This window comes from Onychostoma macrolepis, chromosome 05 (genome assembly GCF_012432095.1).
Source record: "Onychostoma macrolepis isolate SWU-2019 chromosome 05, ASM1243209v1, whole genome shotgun sequence".
In the NCBI taxonomy this organism is placed as follows: domain Eukaryota; kingdom Metazoa; phylum Chordata; class Actinopteri; order Cypriniformes; family Cyprinidae; genus Onychostoma; species Onychostoma macrolepis.
The window spans coordinates 42,027,192-42,044,409 of NC_081159.1; the positions used below are offsets into that span (position 1 = coordinate 42,027,192).

At 33.3% G+C, this 17,218-nt stretch overlaps 2 protein-coding genes across 2 annotated transcripts; one reads left to right on the forward strand and one right to left on the reverse strand.

The window, feature by feature from the left end:
* Window positions 1-2,863: 2,863 nt before the first annotated feature.
* On the reverse strand, window positions 2,864-10,842 carry LOC131541487 (thiosulfate:glutathione sulfurtransferase). Its single transcript, XM_058777252.1, has 4 exons — window positions 10,498-10,842; window positions 7,651-7,770; window positions 7,414-7,576; window positions 2,864-3,113 (listed from the first exon to the last, which is right to left on the reverse strand). Exons 1-4 carry the CDS (start codon window positions 10,649-10,651, stop codon window positions 3,059-3,061), a joined length of 492 nt encoding a protein of 163 aa, XP_058633235.1. The 5' UTR covers window positions 10,652-10,842; the 3' UTR covers window positions 2,864-3,058.
* A 680-nt stretch (window positions 10,843-11,522) lies between these two features.
* Window positions 11,523-13,248, forward strand: cst14b.1 (cystatin 14b, tandem duplicate 1). The gene is made up of 3 exons (XM_058777253.1): window positions 11,523-11,727; window positions 12,273-12,374; window positions 12,838-13,248. Exons 1-3 carry the CDS (start codon window positions 11,656-11,658, stop codon window positions 12,964-12,966), a joined length of 303 nt encoding a protein of 100 aa, XP_058633236.1. The 5' UTR covers window positions 11,523-11,655; the 3' UTR covers window positions 12,967-13,248.
* The last annotated feature ends 3,970 nt before the right edge of the window (window positions 13,249-17,218 follow it).

The window sequence follows — 17,218 nt, forward strand, 5'->3', positions numbered from 1 at the left end:
ACTTACCTGGCTAGACAGCTAAACCGGCTTCATGGTACAGGCCCCTGGTCAAGAACTACAGGAAATGTCTGACCTCTGTAATTGTAAACAAAGGTTTCTGTACCAGATATTAAGTTCTATTTTTCTATTGTATCAAATACTTATTTCATGCAATAAAATGGAAATGAATTATTTAAAAATCATATAATGTGATTTTTCTGTATTTTTTTTTTTTTTTTTAGATTCTGTCTCTCACAGTTGAGGTGTACCTACGATGAAAATTACAGATCTCTCCATTCTTTGTAAGTGGGAAAACTTGAAAAATCGGCAGTGTATCAAATACTTATTTGCCCCACTGTAGGTATATATAAAAATTAGCATTATGAAATCATTATTAATGTAGTTTTGATCTCTTGGCTATTCCATCCACATTTGCATTTACCCTAAGTGTAGGCTACTGTTAGATTGGAAATGTGATTTCTTGGCCCTCAAATACATTTTGAAACATATTTTGGTTTATAAGGGTTGAAACTAAATTTTCTATTTCAAAAATATTGTTTACAACATATATTTGGCATATATCTAAAATATATTTTTGGCATATGGGCTGACCTCATATTAAAAAGTCTGATAAGAAATTAACTATGAAATGACCATGTGTCATAACCGTAATGTGTCAGGGCACGTATGTTCTAGTGAAACGCACGAGGAAGTACTAATTCAAAGTCTTTAATAAGTAACCAAAATGCAGGACTTTAAGATGAAAACACCCAACTGAAATTAACCTACATCTAATTTTACTTGTTTAAATGGACACTGCATACAGCACATATCTTATGATAGTAAATGTACTGTCTATCATGCACGTTATTGTATGCATCTTTACTGTAGACTTACAGGGGAGTTCAGTTATTACAGGACCACATGTAATCTATGTTGATGAAGTCATGAAGACGTCACAGCTAATCTGAAAATCTACTGCCTCTACCTCTAAAGTGTTAAAGAATGATCATTTCATTTCACATTTTACACATGGAGTGCATGAAAACGTATATATTTACAGATGTGACAAATAACTTTCTTTTAGTTGCATGGGTCAATCACTTCTTATCATTTATTTGTGATGATACAATTCCAGTAAGAAGCAGAGTATGTTGGATGTTCCTCAAGTTAAATAAAAGCTCAATGGGAAATGATTTGTGAAATAATCATTCTTGTGGTTTAGTGTAATAGTTCCGTGGAATTCTCTAACTGTAATGTATAACTTATTTTGGCACCTTTGGTGTGATTACGTGTCATGTGATCTTGGCTACATTAGTAGTGGATCAGAATCAGTCAGAGAGTCAGATAACATTTATATTCCGTCCAGACTTTAATCATTAGCATGCTGCAGTGGTGTCAAAATCTAAGGACTGGAGCCCAGTGAATATATATATATGATTTATCTTAACATTACTAACATTTTTATTTTCAAAATGAAAAAAAAAAACTGACTTGAAAATTGTTCTTGCATAAAAACAATGACTGTCCCAGTAAAGTCTTAAAATCTTTGAAGAAAAAATGACAAATTGCATATATAAATTCCAAATGAATCATATTTTTAATACTTATATTTTTTGGAAAAATTGCAAAGTAAAATGTGTATGATTTGATCGCTTTCTATACATTTACTATAAAGAGGAATTTAAAAGTGTATAGGGGACAATGAAAATAATAATAATTAGACATATTTTAGCAATTTTAGTCTTTCGAGACAAACATTAGGGGGAAAAGTATTTTTTTAAAAATCATTATCTGGTCAGTTTCTGAAGGCTTTTTTTTCAGATTTATTTTTGATGTTTCACCTTTATTATGATATGACAGTGGAGAGCAGACAGGAAGCAAAGTGTGAGAGGAGGGGGATCTGGAAAGGTGCTTGAGCCGGGATTCGAACTCGGGACACCCATAACGCAACAGCAACAACTGTTTTTGAAGGCATACTCATAGTGGTATTTTTCATTGCTATTGATATGCCAGAATCATGTGCATGTGGTTTGGTGGTTAAAATTAATATTTTTTAAATTAATATTTATTGTTTAGTGTGAAATATGCAATGTAGTCATGAAATATTTACATGGTTAAGTTTCCTTGAATTTGCTCTGCATGATTTTGACTTTTTGTGATTTTTAAAAAAAAATGTATTTATTTATCTATTTTTTGAAAGTCTGAAACCACAGGCTTTTGTTTTCATAAATTAAAATAAGTGAGGTGTGTTGTCAACAGAGAATGTGCTGTAAGTAGTCAATATAAAAACTCCTTTAATATAGCACCATCTTGTGGCTCAATTCTCATAAAATTCCATACATATAATTTTGCGCATTTATCCCAATTTATTGAAGTTACAGGCTGGTGATTTTTAATTGGTTGTAGGAAACCAAATTTGTTCATGATGTGCATGCAAGTTGTTGTTGCAAAGGAATTGTGTGAATTTCATTTTAGAAATCCCTGTTATTATACTTTTTACTTATTTACTTATACTTATTCTTCCATCGTCAGTTTGGTCAGTACTTGATTATGACTTCAAAGTTTTAATATTTTGAATTAGTTTTTATTTTTGTATTTTACATTTTTATTTTAGGGTTTAGCAAATATGTTGTGTGCTTTGTGTTAATATACATCAACTAAATGAAAGTGAGAAATGTTGTTTTACTGTTTTAACGTTGTTTGAGCAACATATAAACATATAATAACTTTTTTAATAGTGTTTGTTTGAGCTACTTGGAAAAACATAAATGTACCGCAAATAGCTTTACATATTTTTTAGCTGGGTCTATTGCTGAGAAGCTTGTGCTGACAAAATCATTTCAAAATCATATTATGGCATAAAAACAACCAAACTATCATAAATATTTGCAATGCAATATTTATTATTTATTTATTTATTTATTTTTATTTAATTTTTTTACCAAAAATATATAGACACATCTGAGATATTATGAATAATACATTTTTGGTCTGTGTTGTCATTTTAAAAGTCAAGTGCTGTATACATTTCAGTCATCATCTTCACAGTCCTTCACAGAGCGGAAATAAGCTTCGTTTACTGTGGTTCCAGCTGAATCCATTCATTGTATCCTCCAGCATAATGACGGGCCCTGAGAGACAAACACACACTGATGATGAGTTTTGTTCAGAGGTGTAAAGAGTACCTGAAAACTATACTTGAGTAAAAGTACAGATACCTTACAGTGAAAATTACTCCACTACAAGTTACAAGTCACCAATTCCAAAACAACTTGAGTAAAAGTCTGATTTTAACAGTACTTAAGTATTTTACTTATACTAAATATAGGCTCAAAGATGCACTCGTCAAAGAGACATGCCGGTCAAAAACTGTAACGTTGTGGAGAAGCTGGAGAAAACAGGCAGAGGCAAGGATCTATGTGCAGGCATTTCATGGAAAAACTACAACAAACAATAAACCAAAAACCAAAGGGAACAAAGAACAGAATGACATGCAAACAGACAACCATTACATTCAACAACTCACAAAGAACTAAAGAAACACTAGCGATATATATATACAGGAGGATAACAAGCTGAACAAGATAAGATTCAAACTGGAGACAGAAAGTGATATAAAAGTCTAAGACAAGGCACAGAGAACATGCAACACAAACAAGAAAGAGCTGATTTGTGAGGACAACAATCACGTTTATTTTCTAAAACCAAAATAAAACTGAACGCCTCAAAATTTCAAAATATAATAAATAATAATAATAATAATAAATTAAATCAAATTAATCAAATCAAAGTCTTCTTGCACTGGATGTGCTAGTTTTGGCCTCATTGCCAGCTGCAGGTGTTTTATATTTATTATATATAAAACACCTGTGATTCACAACTACTTGCTAAGACGCATGTAAAGTAGCCTTGTTGACCAGTTTGGGTGAGTAAGGACAAGATACAGATACTCGTTCAAAAATGCAGTGAAGTTGTGACACTGTCACACAGGACACATGTTTTTATTCCTCTAAACTATTTTAATGTGTGTATGTCTTTTAAATGAGTCTGGGTCTGCCTGTCATGTGACTGATCACATGACAGGAAATAGGAAGTGGGACAGCATAAAGGAGGCAGCATGGAAAATAATCGGGGTCAGTGACCAAAGGACTGCACCAGCTGGATTGAGGAATTGTTCTTTGTGAAGTTTGTAAATACACTGTTTATTCCTTCTACTTTTGTTGTCTCATCTTTTAAAACACTTATTTTACCTCACACAGTTTAATCTGACCCCATTTTAAATCTATGTAATTCGGCCGATAAGGCCGATCGTTACAAAGTAGAGAGTAAAAGTTGCTAATATCTGTGATATTCAGTACAACTACAAAGTATCCCAAAAGATACTCAAGTACAGTAATTAGTTACATTTACTCCAATACTTTAAACCTCTGATTTTGTTGTTTGTGAGCATAAATAAAAATAAATTATCATGAGGTTTTTGTGATTTACAGATGAGGATTAATTTTTTTTTAAAAACACACACACACATATTTAATTGCAATATTTTGCTAGAGCTTTTTCTAGCCAATATAATAATTTAGAGCAAATGACTATAACCATTACAGTGATTTGTGATTTTATTCATTTTCTTTCTTTCTTTCTTTCCCTCCCTTATATAGCTTGTGTAAACCATGAGGTTTTGCCAACTGTGTAGAGATGCAATGTATGTAAATGTCCCCAGAAGAAAAGAAAACATAAATCATAATTTTTCTGCTTATGACACAATGCTTCCTACAACCACTGGGGGAAAAAGCAGTGATATAACTGATGCCACTACCTATTTAAAAACTAAATAAGTAAATAAAAAAAAAAAAAAAAAAAAAAAAAAAAAAAATATATATATATATATATATATAAATATATATATATATATATATAAAACACTTTTAAAATTGTTTTAAAAAAGTTTTTTTTAAAAGCTATAAAAGACTTTTCTAGCAAAAGATAAAAAAAACTAAAACCATTAAAATATATATATATATATATATATATATATAAACTTAAACTTTATATAGATATTATATAAATAACCTTATTATACTTAAACTTATTTTATTTCAGCTAGTTACAAAGGCAACATTTCTCATTTTCATTTAGTTCAACTTGATGTGCTAAAATAATTAAAACTAAAATAAAAGTCAATAAAACTATATAGATATACTTACACTGAACAAAATTATAAAGCAACACTTTTGTTTTTGCCCCCATTTTTCATGAGCTGAACTCAAAGATCTAAGACTATTTCTTTGTACACAAAAGGGCTATTTCTCTCAAATATTGTTCACAAATGTCTAAATCTGTGTTCGTGTCACGGTGCACACAGCAGGGAGGAACGAGGAACGAGGAACACGCAGACGAGGAGATAACTCAAAATAATAGTCTTTAATTAATCCAAACAAGGCAGGGCAAGACAAAGCTGAGACAGACAGGAACACCGGGGAATAACGAGTAGACCAGACGAAAACTAACTCAACAGGCAGGAACTAAATACACATGACAATTAGATAATGACTAAAACACAGCTGGACAAGACTTAAATAATCACACTTAACAAGGACAGGAACATGACCAAGCAGCATGATTATTGCACAGGTGTGCCTTAGTCTGGCCACAATAAAAGGCCACTCTAAAATGTGCAATTTACTTTTTTTCACAGAATTGCATGATATAAACTAGGGCTGAACGATTAATTGCATTTGCGATAATATCACGATATGAAAAAACTACATTTTTCAACCGCAGAGGCTGCGATTACACTCTGTCACATGACACGCGAGAGTAAAAGGTGTGTTTGACTTAAAGATCGATCGGTGTATGACATAAAAAGTATGGCGAGAGAAAGCACTCGCAGTACTTTGATGACAAACACCGATCGGTCCAGCAGCACTGCTTCAAGTCGAACACATCTAAGCAGTCTTCAGAGGAAGCATCAAGTTGGCACGCTACAGTGTTGCCAGGTCCGCGGTTTGCCTCCAAAAACATGATTTTTAGCCCCTGGAGTGCGACTCTTACCAGGAGAAACCCTCCAAAAAACGTATATTTTACCCCCCGGAATGCGATTTTTAGCGGTGGACCCCCCTCGAAACGTGATTGGTTTTGAGTAGCAATTGGGTGGGTTTTGTTGTGAAAATCTGACAACCCTGACACGCTACACGTAGAGTAACAGTGTTACGGTGCATTTCATTACTGAAGACTTCGACCTGAAGATAATATATATATAATAGAGTAATATATATATATTCTTATTTATTTAAAGTCTGTCCAAAGTTAACAGACAGTGTTTAAAAAGTGCAATCCACATGTTTACATATGTTTATTACAGTGACCTTGAATTAATTACCTAAATACTGAGTGTGGTAAAGCAACAGATTTGTTTTTATATTTCTTCAATCTACTTTAGTTTGTGTGATTTGTTACTGACTTTCATAATAATGTTTACACCAGGCTTATTTGTCAGTGCTTTATGTTGTCATAATTATTACATGCTTACAAGGCTGGAAGTTTAACAAATCAGTCAATATACTACTGTGATTGTAGTTGTTAAATAAAAATGTCATTCATATCAATTCATGCATCACCTAATTTCATCGTAACATACAGGCCTGGCCTACAGAAAAGAACATTCATGTGTAATCTATCTAATATTGTGTTGGTCATACTATACAATGATTTATTGCTTGTCTTTGTTGAATAATACAGAACATAAAGAGCTTTAAAAAAGAATTGCATATTAAATCGCAATCGCAATATTGGTAAAAAAATCGCAATTAGATTATTTTCCAAAATTGTTCAGCCCTAATATAAACTTGCAATTCTGACTTTTCAATTCTGAGAAAAAAAGTCAGAATTGTGAGTTTATATCTCACAGTTCTGACTTTATTTCTCAGTAATTACTTTTTAACTCGCAATTGCGAGTTTATATCACGCAATTATGAGAAAAAAAGTCAGAATTGTGAGATAAAAATTCGCAATTACCTTTTTATTTATTTTTTTCAGTGGCGGAAACGGGCTTCCATAAATACCAGTGAATTTGTGGAGACATTTTTTTGTCCCCATGAGGAAACAAGCTTATGAATCATACAGAATTAAGTTTTTTTTTTAACTATAATAGCAGATTTACTGTGAGGGGTAAGTTTAGGTGTAGGGTTTGTACAGTTTGTACAGTAGAAAAAACATTACATCTCTGGAGAGTCCCCATAATGATAGGAGTATCTGTGAGTGTGAGTGTGTGTGTGTGTGTGTGCGTGTGCATGTGCGTGAGCATGAGCGTGAGAGTGTGTGTGTGTGTGTGTGAGTGTGTGTGTGTGTGTGAGTGTGTGTGTGTGTGTGTGTGCGTGTGCGTGTGCGTGTGCGTGTGCGTGAGCGTGTGCGTGTGCGTGTGTGTTCATATACCTGCTGTATCCCAGATCTCTAGCGATCTCCAGCGCGGTGAGGCTGCGGATGCCCCTCAGGCAGTACAGCACAAAGTCTGAGTCCTGTAAACCAGGCTTTGGGACGCCGTAGAGCTCTCTAAACTGATCTGGGTTCAGTCTGAGGGCCTGCTCCACGTCTCCCACTGCATGACCAAAAACACCGTAACTCATCATGTCTGAGTGTGTTTGTGCAGATCTTTGTGTGCGGGTGACTTACAGGGAATGTTAGTGGCTCCTGGAATAAATCCTGCTTCCAGCTCGTCTGGTTCACGAACATCGAAGAGCTGCACACTTCCGGTGGACATCATGTCCTTCAGCTGCTCGTACGTCACATCATCTGAAACACACAAGTCACACTTATCATTTATTATGTGATCTTGTTTATGGATAAGTATAGATCTATGGAACTGCAGGGGGCCTGCAAAAATAAAAATATTGTTTTAGTATTTTAAACCTAACAAAGGTTTAGGTTTGGTAAGTTTTTAATGTTTATGAAGTCTCTTCTGCTCACCATGCCCGCATTTATTTGATCAAAAATACAGTAAAAATTGTAATGCTGTTTGCTATGTGAATATATTCCAAATTGTAATTTATTCTTGTGATGCAAAGCTGAATTTTCAGCATCATTACTCCAGTCTTCAGTGTCACATGATCCTTCAGAAAAGAATGAAAATTTACATAAAACATATGGTAAAGTATTATTACATAATAAAGTTACATACAGATGAAATTATATGTATATATAAATATTACTTTAAACTATGTATTTCTTTTTATATATTTTGTTACATTTAAATATATATTTTGTTAGAAGATTCTTTATTTTTCCCTCCAAACTTGATTAACAGTGGAAACAGTGCAATGTCACAAAAAAAAAAAAAAAAAAGTGTCTATTACTTAATAACATAATTACATAATGTGTCATAGTCTAGAATCTTGTGGGAATCTAGACTCCCACCCAAACACAAATGCTGATTCAGCATCCTGAACGGATTAATAATCTTCACATGGGTGTGTCAAACTAAACAAATGTGCTCTTGTGAAAGTTGGTTTTACTCATTTGTTTTAACAAAAAAAATAAATGCAACATAAGAATAAGATATGGTAATATATGCTAAATATCACAAGCCAGACAAGAACATGTCTGGATGAAAATAATAATTAAAAGGAAATTATATTTTTATGAAAATTAGAAACATTTAAAACCATATTAAGATAATATTTTCATGAGAAACAGATTTGCATTAAATATGAAATTTGCATATTTTAATTGGCTGAGAAGTAGTTGGATGTTTTCACTGCCAACCAATATCATGATAAATTCTGAAAGCTTCTTGCAGTCTGCCATCAATATCTGCCTGCTGAACGTGTATAAAGCGCAGAGTCATTCTTTACATCCCATCTTCAGGTCCATACAGAAGAGGATGAATTCTGTAGAAAAGCTACATCAGCTACATCTACTGAACATCTAAAGCTCATCAGGAGCCTGTTGAATACTTCAAAACAAACACTGATGAATTTCAAAACACCAAAATCTGGTACTGCAACTATCTGGATAATATTTATTGTAAAATTATATAATCACTGACCTTATAAAGATATCTATGATGGAAGTCACACTAGGGGGGGAAATCATGTTTTGGAAAATCATAATTATGAAACCGAGTCAAAATTCTGGGATAAAAAGTAATTATGAAAGTCACATTTTTTAATGTCATATTTGGCTTTTTAATATCATAATTATGACTTTTTAATCTCATAATTGTGACTTTTTTTGTCACAATATTTAGACTTTTTATCACATCATTTTATCTTATCATTGTGACTCATAATTTCTACTTTTTAATCTCATAATTATGACATGGTATCTCATAATTCCAACTTTCCATATCATAATTACGACTTTTTATCTCATAATTAAGACTTTTATTACTTTTACTCATATCTCCAACTTTTTGCAATTTTCAACTTCGATCTCATAATTATTTCATAGTTAAATTCTTCATACATAATAACTTTTATCTCATATCATTTTGACTTTTCTTTTCTTCATTTTGACACAGAACTTTCTATGTAATAATTGACTTTTTATCTGATAATTTATATCAATTTCTACTTTTTATGACAGTATCTCATAATTTCAGCTTTGACTTTTTCAAAAAAAAACTTTTTATCCCATCATGACTTAATATCATAATTTTTACTTTTATGTCATAATTTCTACGTTTTATCTCAAAATTTTAATTTGTATCTCATGATGACTGTCATAGTTTTGACTTTATGTAATAATTATGTAATGACTGTTTATAATGACTGTAATGAAATTACACTGTAATTTAAAATTTTAAGGCAACCAGCTTCAGCAGATTTTTGAGTTTGCTCAACTTATTTTTGTGAGAGATTCTCAAATTTTTGTTTTATAAACTTAAAATGACAAGTTGAGAAAACTCAAAAATCTGCTGAAGCTGGTTGGCTCAACTTTTTTTTTTTTACAGTGTATATAATGACTGTTTATCTCGTTTTACTTTTACGTTTTTACGTTTTATCTCATTATGGCTCAATGTGTAATAATTTAGATTTTTTTCATGCCATAATTATGGCTTTTTATATCTCTTTTTGTTTTTACACGTCTTAATTTTCATTTTTTATCTATATATCTATAATTTCTATTTTTTTTATCTCATAATGTCAACTTTTCTGTCATAGTTACAACATTGTATTTCCTAATTACGCTTTACCAAGTTTTTTCTTTGTGGGAGGAAAGGGCTTTCATCAGCCAGATTTTGGCAAAGGAAGCTCTAACTGTTCATCAGATGATGCAACTTCAAGCTTTCTCTGACCCAGTCACTGACCATACGTGCAAACTCCCATGTTTACTATGACAGATGACCTCCTCCCACGTTCGTTAAAAGCACAAAATTGTTTTGTTTCGCATATAAGCCAGTGGAATACACATATATTACATCTTAAACTAGATTTTTAAAACTTTTATCTGACATTTTCATCATTTAGCCCATTACTATTTTGTCATTTAATCAGAGACAGTGAGAACTAAATGCTTTACCTGTATTTAGAGGTCGATTGTGAGATGTTTCAGTCCATTTATTGCAGTTGTCAGCTCCATTGTCACATTGATCGGCACTGTGTGCTGACACTGACAGAAGCAGGAGCGCCACCAGAGCGCACACACCTGACCTCAGGTGCAGCACCGTGCTCATCTCTGTCGATTTCAGGATAAGATACGTGCGCTTTTAAGTAGGCCTACTGATAGAATGAAGTCTAAAAAGTGCAGCTACGACTGATCTAAAGCAGCGTATTTGGTTTAACTATGTATCTATGATTGAGGCGGTTACACGGAGTGTAGCTGATAGCGTTTATCGTGAGACATGAAGCATATTTTCCTCCAGGCGGCGCTCAGAGGCTCAAAAGCCCATTACTGTATTCGCCCGCTTGTATATATGTAGGCGTTTTATTTGAGAAGTTTCACTATAATCGTTTAAATCTATTCATTTAAATGAGCAGTGTCTGATATAGACATGCAACTTGTTTCCAATTATTCCTTTAAATGTAATTAAAACAAATTTTCATCTAGTAATCACAATCGATTGTGAATGGTTTGTTCAGATCAGCGCTGAGAAAAGTAACATATAGCACGTGACTGCGTCGTTTATGTTTGTGCTTCTGCAGCTGTCTGGACAATAGTATACTCTTTAATAACTTCATGGAGTAATTTTAAAGCCATTTAGCCGAAAATATACCGTGTTTCATTAAAATAGGAAAAGTTTTTTATTTATACCATCGGAGTTCACCAATCAGAGAGAACGCCCGGTCTATTAAGCCACGCCCACAATTGTCTATCTACTCACTTTTGTGTTGGTCCCGCCTCAGACTAAACCAAAATATAAGAGAAAGTATCCATGATACATCAATACACAAATGTGTTCAGCTTTAAACACCAACCTTAATAATTATTTGCTTTATTTAATTATACATCATTACTGTTATAGCCTAACTCTACATTTTTTTTTTTTTTTTTGTAAAGTTGTTTTTTTTAATCAACCCCCGCCTCTTCCGAACACATGGTACATTCCAGTGATGTCTCATAGTCATATGATCTAGACAACATAAATACGAGTCTGTAGCAGTGACATTTCTGTGAATTTGACTCTATAAAACACATTTTTCTACATCTTTCGACACCGATCAACGGCACATTACAGCAATGGCGGCATTGGTTGGAGGTCCATCCGCGGTGAAGCAAGCCACGGCCGAGGTGCAGAAGATCTGCGATGAGGTGAGACTGAGCTTCTGCTCTTGTTTTGATGGTGTGAGTCAGCTGATACGGGAATGCACGTGATGTGTATTTATTAGTATTTATAATTTACTATGCTATGTGTCAATAAAATAATGAAATGATAAATAAAAATTAATTAATGCAGGAAAACTACGTTCAGCTTCCTAAATGATTTAAAGTCATAATTTATGTCAAAAGTACAACAGCGATTGCATGCAATAAATGGTATTTATGCAAGGTCATAAAGTAAACAAAAAAAAAAAAAAAATGCACAAATGCTTATACATAACTTGAATGAACTGGTAATCTTCACATGATGTTCAGGAAGTCTTCGGGTGTGTCAGAGTAATTCGTCTAACTTGACAAATCACATACTTTTTGCAAAACAGGCTTTTTCAGTCTGGGTCAAAGGAGGAAAAAACAAGAAATTGTGTTTCATGAAAAACAAGCATTTTTAGGACCAAGTTAAGATTTCATTGTGATGTTATTTTAATGACAATTAAACACGTTTGCATTAAATATGAAATCTGTGTCTTTTGATTCAGGTCAAACATTATGCCGAAGAGAAGGCAGGGAAGAAGTTTGCCGCTTTCATTGCCAAATCTTTCACCACTCAGGTCGTGGCCGGAACCAACTTCTTTATCAAGGTAAACTTTGAAGACCAGGATGTGAGGCAACAGATCACTCAAAAATTAAAATTTGCTAAAAATGTGCTCACCCTCATGAGTTTGTTTCTTCATCAGATTTGTAGAAATGTAGCATTGCATCAGTGTCTCAGCAATGAATCCTCTGCAGTGAATGGGTGCCGTCAGAATGAGAGTCCAAACAGCTGATAAAAACATCACAATAATCCACACCACTCCAGTCCATCAGTTAACATCTTATGAAGCCAAAAGCTGCCTGTTTGTAGGAAACAAATCCATCATTATGCAGCTTTTGTCTTCACAAGATGTTAGCTGATGGACTGGAGTGGTGTGGATTATTGTGATGTTTTTATCAGCTGTTTGGACTGTCATGTTACAACTTGCATATTGCCATCAATATCTACCTTCTGACAGTTCAAAGCATGTGTAAACTGAGTATTCTCATGCTCCATATCTCCCTCTTCAGGTAGATGTAGGAGGCAATGAATTCGTTCATCTGAGGGTTCACAAGTCTCTTCCTCACAGTGGAGAAAAACTCCAGCTGCACAGCATCCAGACGATGAAAACCCAACAGGATCTTATTGAATACTTCTAATACATGCACACAGATAATAAAATCCCATACTGTATTCAAAATAAGTTGATATGTGTGACATATTCAAATAATGCTGTTGCAAAAGCTTTATTCATTTCTACACCATCAGTCCAGTGCCTACTGTACGTAGAGGAGTTTTATAAGACCAACACATCTTTGTTTACTTTGACAAACATTTTACTTTGTTGAAGTACTTTGTAAATCAGCATTCCAAATCTGTTTTTTAGACAATAATGGAACTTCTAAAATAAAGGGAAATAAATTTCATATTTCAAATGGCAAGTCTTTGTTTTATTTACACCCTCTAAAAGAATGTTGTTTATGGTCCGATATTTCATTCAAATATTTTTGTGTCTTCTTGGGATAGTGCATTTTAACACACTCAGAGTCAGATGAATCAAAAGCCTTTCGGTTTGAATGGGCTGAGAAAATGGAAGAAATGAACACCTTCAGACAAAACATGAAGCACGGGACCAAGAAAATATTGATTCTCCACCAATTTTCAACATTTTCCATCAGCTCACACCAGTGTTATTTTAGTATCAGAGAGATACTATTATAGTTTTAATTAGGGATGCACCGAAATGAAAATTCTTGGCCGAAACCAAAAACCGAAACACCGAAAGAAATTATGCCAATTATTAGTACCATTGCATTTATGGCCATGACTGTGTACTAACTTTACTAAAATCAAGGCATTGCAATTGCATAAATTAATATTAAAGTTTCAAAGAATAAATCCATTACAAATTATGCAAATATTTATTTAGCACATTGCAACAATGCACAGTATAAAATAAAATTCTAACTAAAATGTTTAACTTGACCCCACTCATGTGTACATTAAATAACGTACAGGCCTACTGGCCTGCTGAAAGGTTGTAAAATTAAATGTTCTCTCATAAAAACAAAGTGCATTTAGGTCAAGTGCATTTTAAATTTTTCTCTGTAGGACTACTACAAGAAAGTGCATTCAGAACAAGTGCAACTGCTTAAAGATACAGTAATATTTTCTCTGTAGGCCTTCAACATAATAGTGTATCAAAACAAAGACTGCCATAGCCCATATGTTAACTTTTGTGTATGTTTATGCCCTTTGCCTTGACACCATCACTGGGAAACTTCCTTGCCTTTTCAAAAACGTCCGCCACAGACGGAGTTCCTCTCATATTCAGCGTAGCGATCGGGATGTTTTGCATGCGATAGTCACGCGCATCTCGTCAGTAAAGCCGGTTCCGTGATTAGCGCTAAATCTCCATCACCTGTTTTCAAATGGAGCGGCATTTAATACACAGAGCCGTAGTTCACTGACAAGCTACGCAATATCACGTTCAATATCGCAGATGAATCGTCTGCGATATTGAACGTGATATTGCGTAGCTTGTCAGTGAACTACGGCTCTGTGTATTAAATGCCGCTCCATTTGAAAACATCCGTCCACACCGCAGACATGTTGCTTCAGACAAGCACGTGCAGGTCGCGGTTTCTGTTTGCGTCATCATAACATTTCGGCTGTATTGTTTCGGTGATTAAAAGTCTTTCGGCCGAAAACCGAAAATGCACTTTTGGGCCATTTTCGGCCGAAAATTTTCGGTGGCCGAATATTCGGTGCATCCCTAGTTTTAATGCATTTTTATTTTTTTACAAAAAAGTTGAAGGTTTGTATATACAGTATACAGTTCTGTTTATTTTATTGCATTTTTCTAATTTTAGATTTATTTTTGGTTAGCTAAAATAATCATTTTTTTAAACTGCATCTGCAGAACTACAAGAACAAAGAAAAGTGATGTATCATTCTTTTAAAACATAAATTTATGGGATTCATTTAATAAGAAAATACTAAATTTTAAGATATAATAATGTTTTTAGAAATGATATAAGACAGTTCTGATTTGTATTTTTTTTACTACATTATTACTTTAGTATTTTATGAAACTTTATTGTAGTAATACTTATACTAGTAGTAATAGTAATACTTAACAATAAAAAATAATAAACAATAAAAATGTTTGACTGGTAGTGTATATACTACTAAATACGTATGACAAACAGAAGTCTTGTGATGTGTTTCAGACTGAGGAGGATTTGAGCAAGTCATGTCACTTTTTTTCCACCACAAAACCACAAATCCTGTATCTTTCTCAGCTTTATAGTCAAATTAACCATTGCGTTACATGCCAACTTGCTATATAAAACACTCTTTGATCGCAGTGGTCTCGTGATGATCTGACTCAAATTTAGTGAGGATCAGATCAGATGAGAAGTGTAGGATGAGTTTAAGTCTGCATTTGACAAAATCTGAGTCTAGAAACTCATTTGTAATCATATATATTTTAATACATCTTTATTTGAGTTCGAGTGAGAACATCGCATGGCAAGAGTTTGCATTCAGCTACAGAAACCATAAAATGCTCATTAAGCATATAAGAGGAACATTATCACGGGAGATGCCACATGTCTAAACGAAACATGATTCATCACACGAGAAGCATTGCTGCACTGTACAGTCACACACCACGCTAAACCACATCTACATCTGTGAAAACCTGTTTTACCAGCGCTACTTTAGTAAAATCACATATACACACTCACACACTTCAATATTTTGAATTCAAGTTTATTTTATGTTTATTTAGATTTAGTTACATTATTACTTCAAGTTAAACTAAATAAAAATGAGGAACTAAATTAACTAAATGAACAATCTGGGAACTATTAAATTAAATAAGTTTAGTTTTTTTTTATATTTTATTTTATTTAATCTAATGTTCATTTCATTTCAAGAAAAATAAATTCTTAATGGTTTTAGTTTTATCTTTAGTTAACTATAATAACCCTCGTTTACCCAATTTTAGAATGTTTTTGATCGTTTTATGTTTTTAATCCTTTTATTAAAGCCAAAAGCATTTCATTATTTATGCTATAAGCAACTAAAATGTAATGAGGTCAGATGACAACATACAGATTGGCTGACATTCATATGAAAATGATTAATGTTGTTTTATTTCAAATAAATAGATTGAAATAACATCACATTTCAGAGTTAGAAATAAAACTATATAGAGTTTGCTTTACTTTAGGTCTAAACTAAAAACAATTCTCAGCTTAAGAAAAAAGTCTCAGCTTAAGAAAAAACATATTTGCATTTTAGTTGCTTTATAGTTGTTTTACCAACATACCAGATGGTAAAAATCTAGCATGCAGCTAGAAACTATTAAATGCTTATTAAGCATTAACAAAAAGGAACATTATCACGGGAGCTGCCATGTGTCTAAAAGAAACCTGATTAATCACACTTGATATATGAACTGTGTGTGTGTGTGTGTGTGTGTGTACCTACTTAACCATATTTTGGGGACAAATTTGTACCCAAAAGTGAGCTAAACCTGACAAAATCTCCAAAAACCTCCCTTTATGGACGTCCTCATTTGTAAAACCAGTTTAAAAATAAAGTAAACAAAGGTTTTTTGAAATTGTAAAAATGCAGACAGTCTCCTGTAAGGGGTAGGTTTAGGTGTAGGGTTGGTGTAGGGCAATAGCACATACAGTAAGTACAGTATAAAAACCATTACGCCTATGGAATGTCCCCATTTAGATAGCTAAGTAAACATGTGTGTGTGTGTGTGTGTGTGTACTGGTTTTTGTGGTTTACGGGGACAAAATTTGTATAATGACGTGGGTATGACAGAGGTATTACAATTTGAAGGTGGTTTATGAGGACACTGACTATGTCCCCGTAATTCAAAAGGCTTAAAAAACATACTAAATGGTGTTTTTTTGAAAATCTGAAAATGCAGAAAGTCTCCTGTAAGGGGTAGGTTTAGGTGTAGGGTTGGTGTAGGACAATAGCACATACAGTTTGTACAGTATAAAAACCATTACGCCTATGGAGAGTCCCCACAAGGACAGCAAACCAGACGTGTGTGTGTGTGTGTGTGTGTGTGTGTGTGTGCGTGTGCGCGTGTATACATGTAAACCTGTAAAGGATAACTTAAATTTGTAGTGTAAAATGCAAAATGCAGTCATTTAGTTTAGTTGTTTAGTGTAACATTTATTTGAAAATGTTTTAACTAAACAACAACAACAATAATAATAATTGTTTTCTTGTAAATATTATTTTAAATGATAGTCAGAGGTTTCTTCTTATAAAAATACCTTTAACATAAACAAATAAACAGTTCCTCAATGAACTCATCGTCCAGGAAGTGACATCATTTTGGAGGGAAAACACCAGCACAAACATCAGTGAATC

What these genes read in the sequence shown, in the direction of transcription:
- LOC131541487 (XM_058777252.1), bottom strand. Translation starts at nt 10,651, where the DNA reads ATGAGCACGGTGCTGCACCTGAGGTCAGGTGTGTGCGCTCTGGTGGCG. An exon ending in AGGAGCCACTAACATTCCCT is followed by an intron (nt 7,577 to 7,650) that starts GTAAGTCACCCG and finishes TTGGTCATGCAG; the next exon opens with TGGGAGACGTGGAGCAGGCC. An exon ending in AGAGATCTGGGATACAGCAG is followed by an intron (nt 3,114 to 7,413) that starts GTATATGAACAC and finishes TTTGTCTCTCAG; the next exon opens with GGCCCGTCATTATGCTGGAG.
- cst14b.1 (XM_058777253.1), top strand. Translation starts at nt 11,656, where the DNA reads ATGGCGGCATTGGTTGGAGGTCCATCCGCGGTGAAGCAAGCCACGGCC. An exon ending in TGCAGAAGATCTGCGATGAG is followed by an intron (nt 11,728 to 12,272) that starts GTGAGACTGAGC and finishes CTTTTGATTCAG; the next exon opens with GTCAAACATTATGCCGAAGA. An exon ending in GAACCAACTTCTTTATCAAG is followed by an intron (nt 12,375 to 12,837) that starts GTAAACTTTGAA and finishes CTCCCTCTTCAG; the next exon opens with GTAGATGTAGGAGGCAATGA.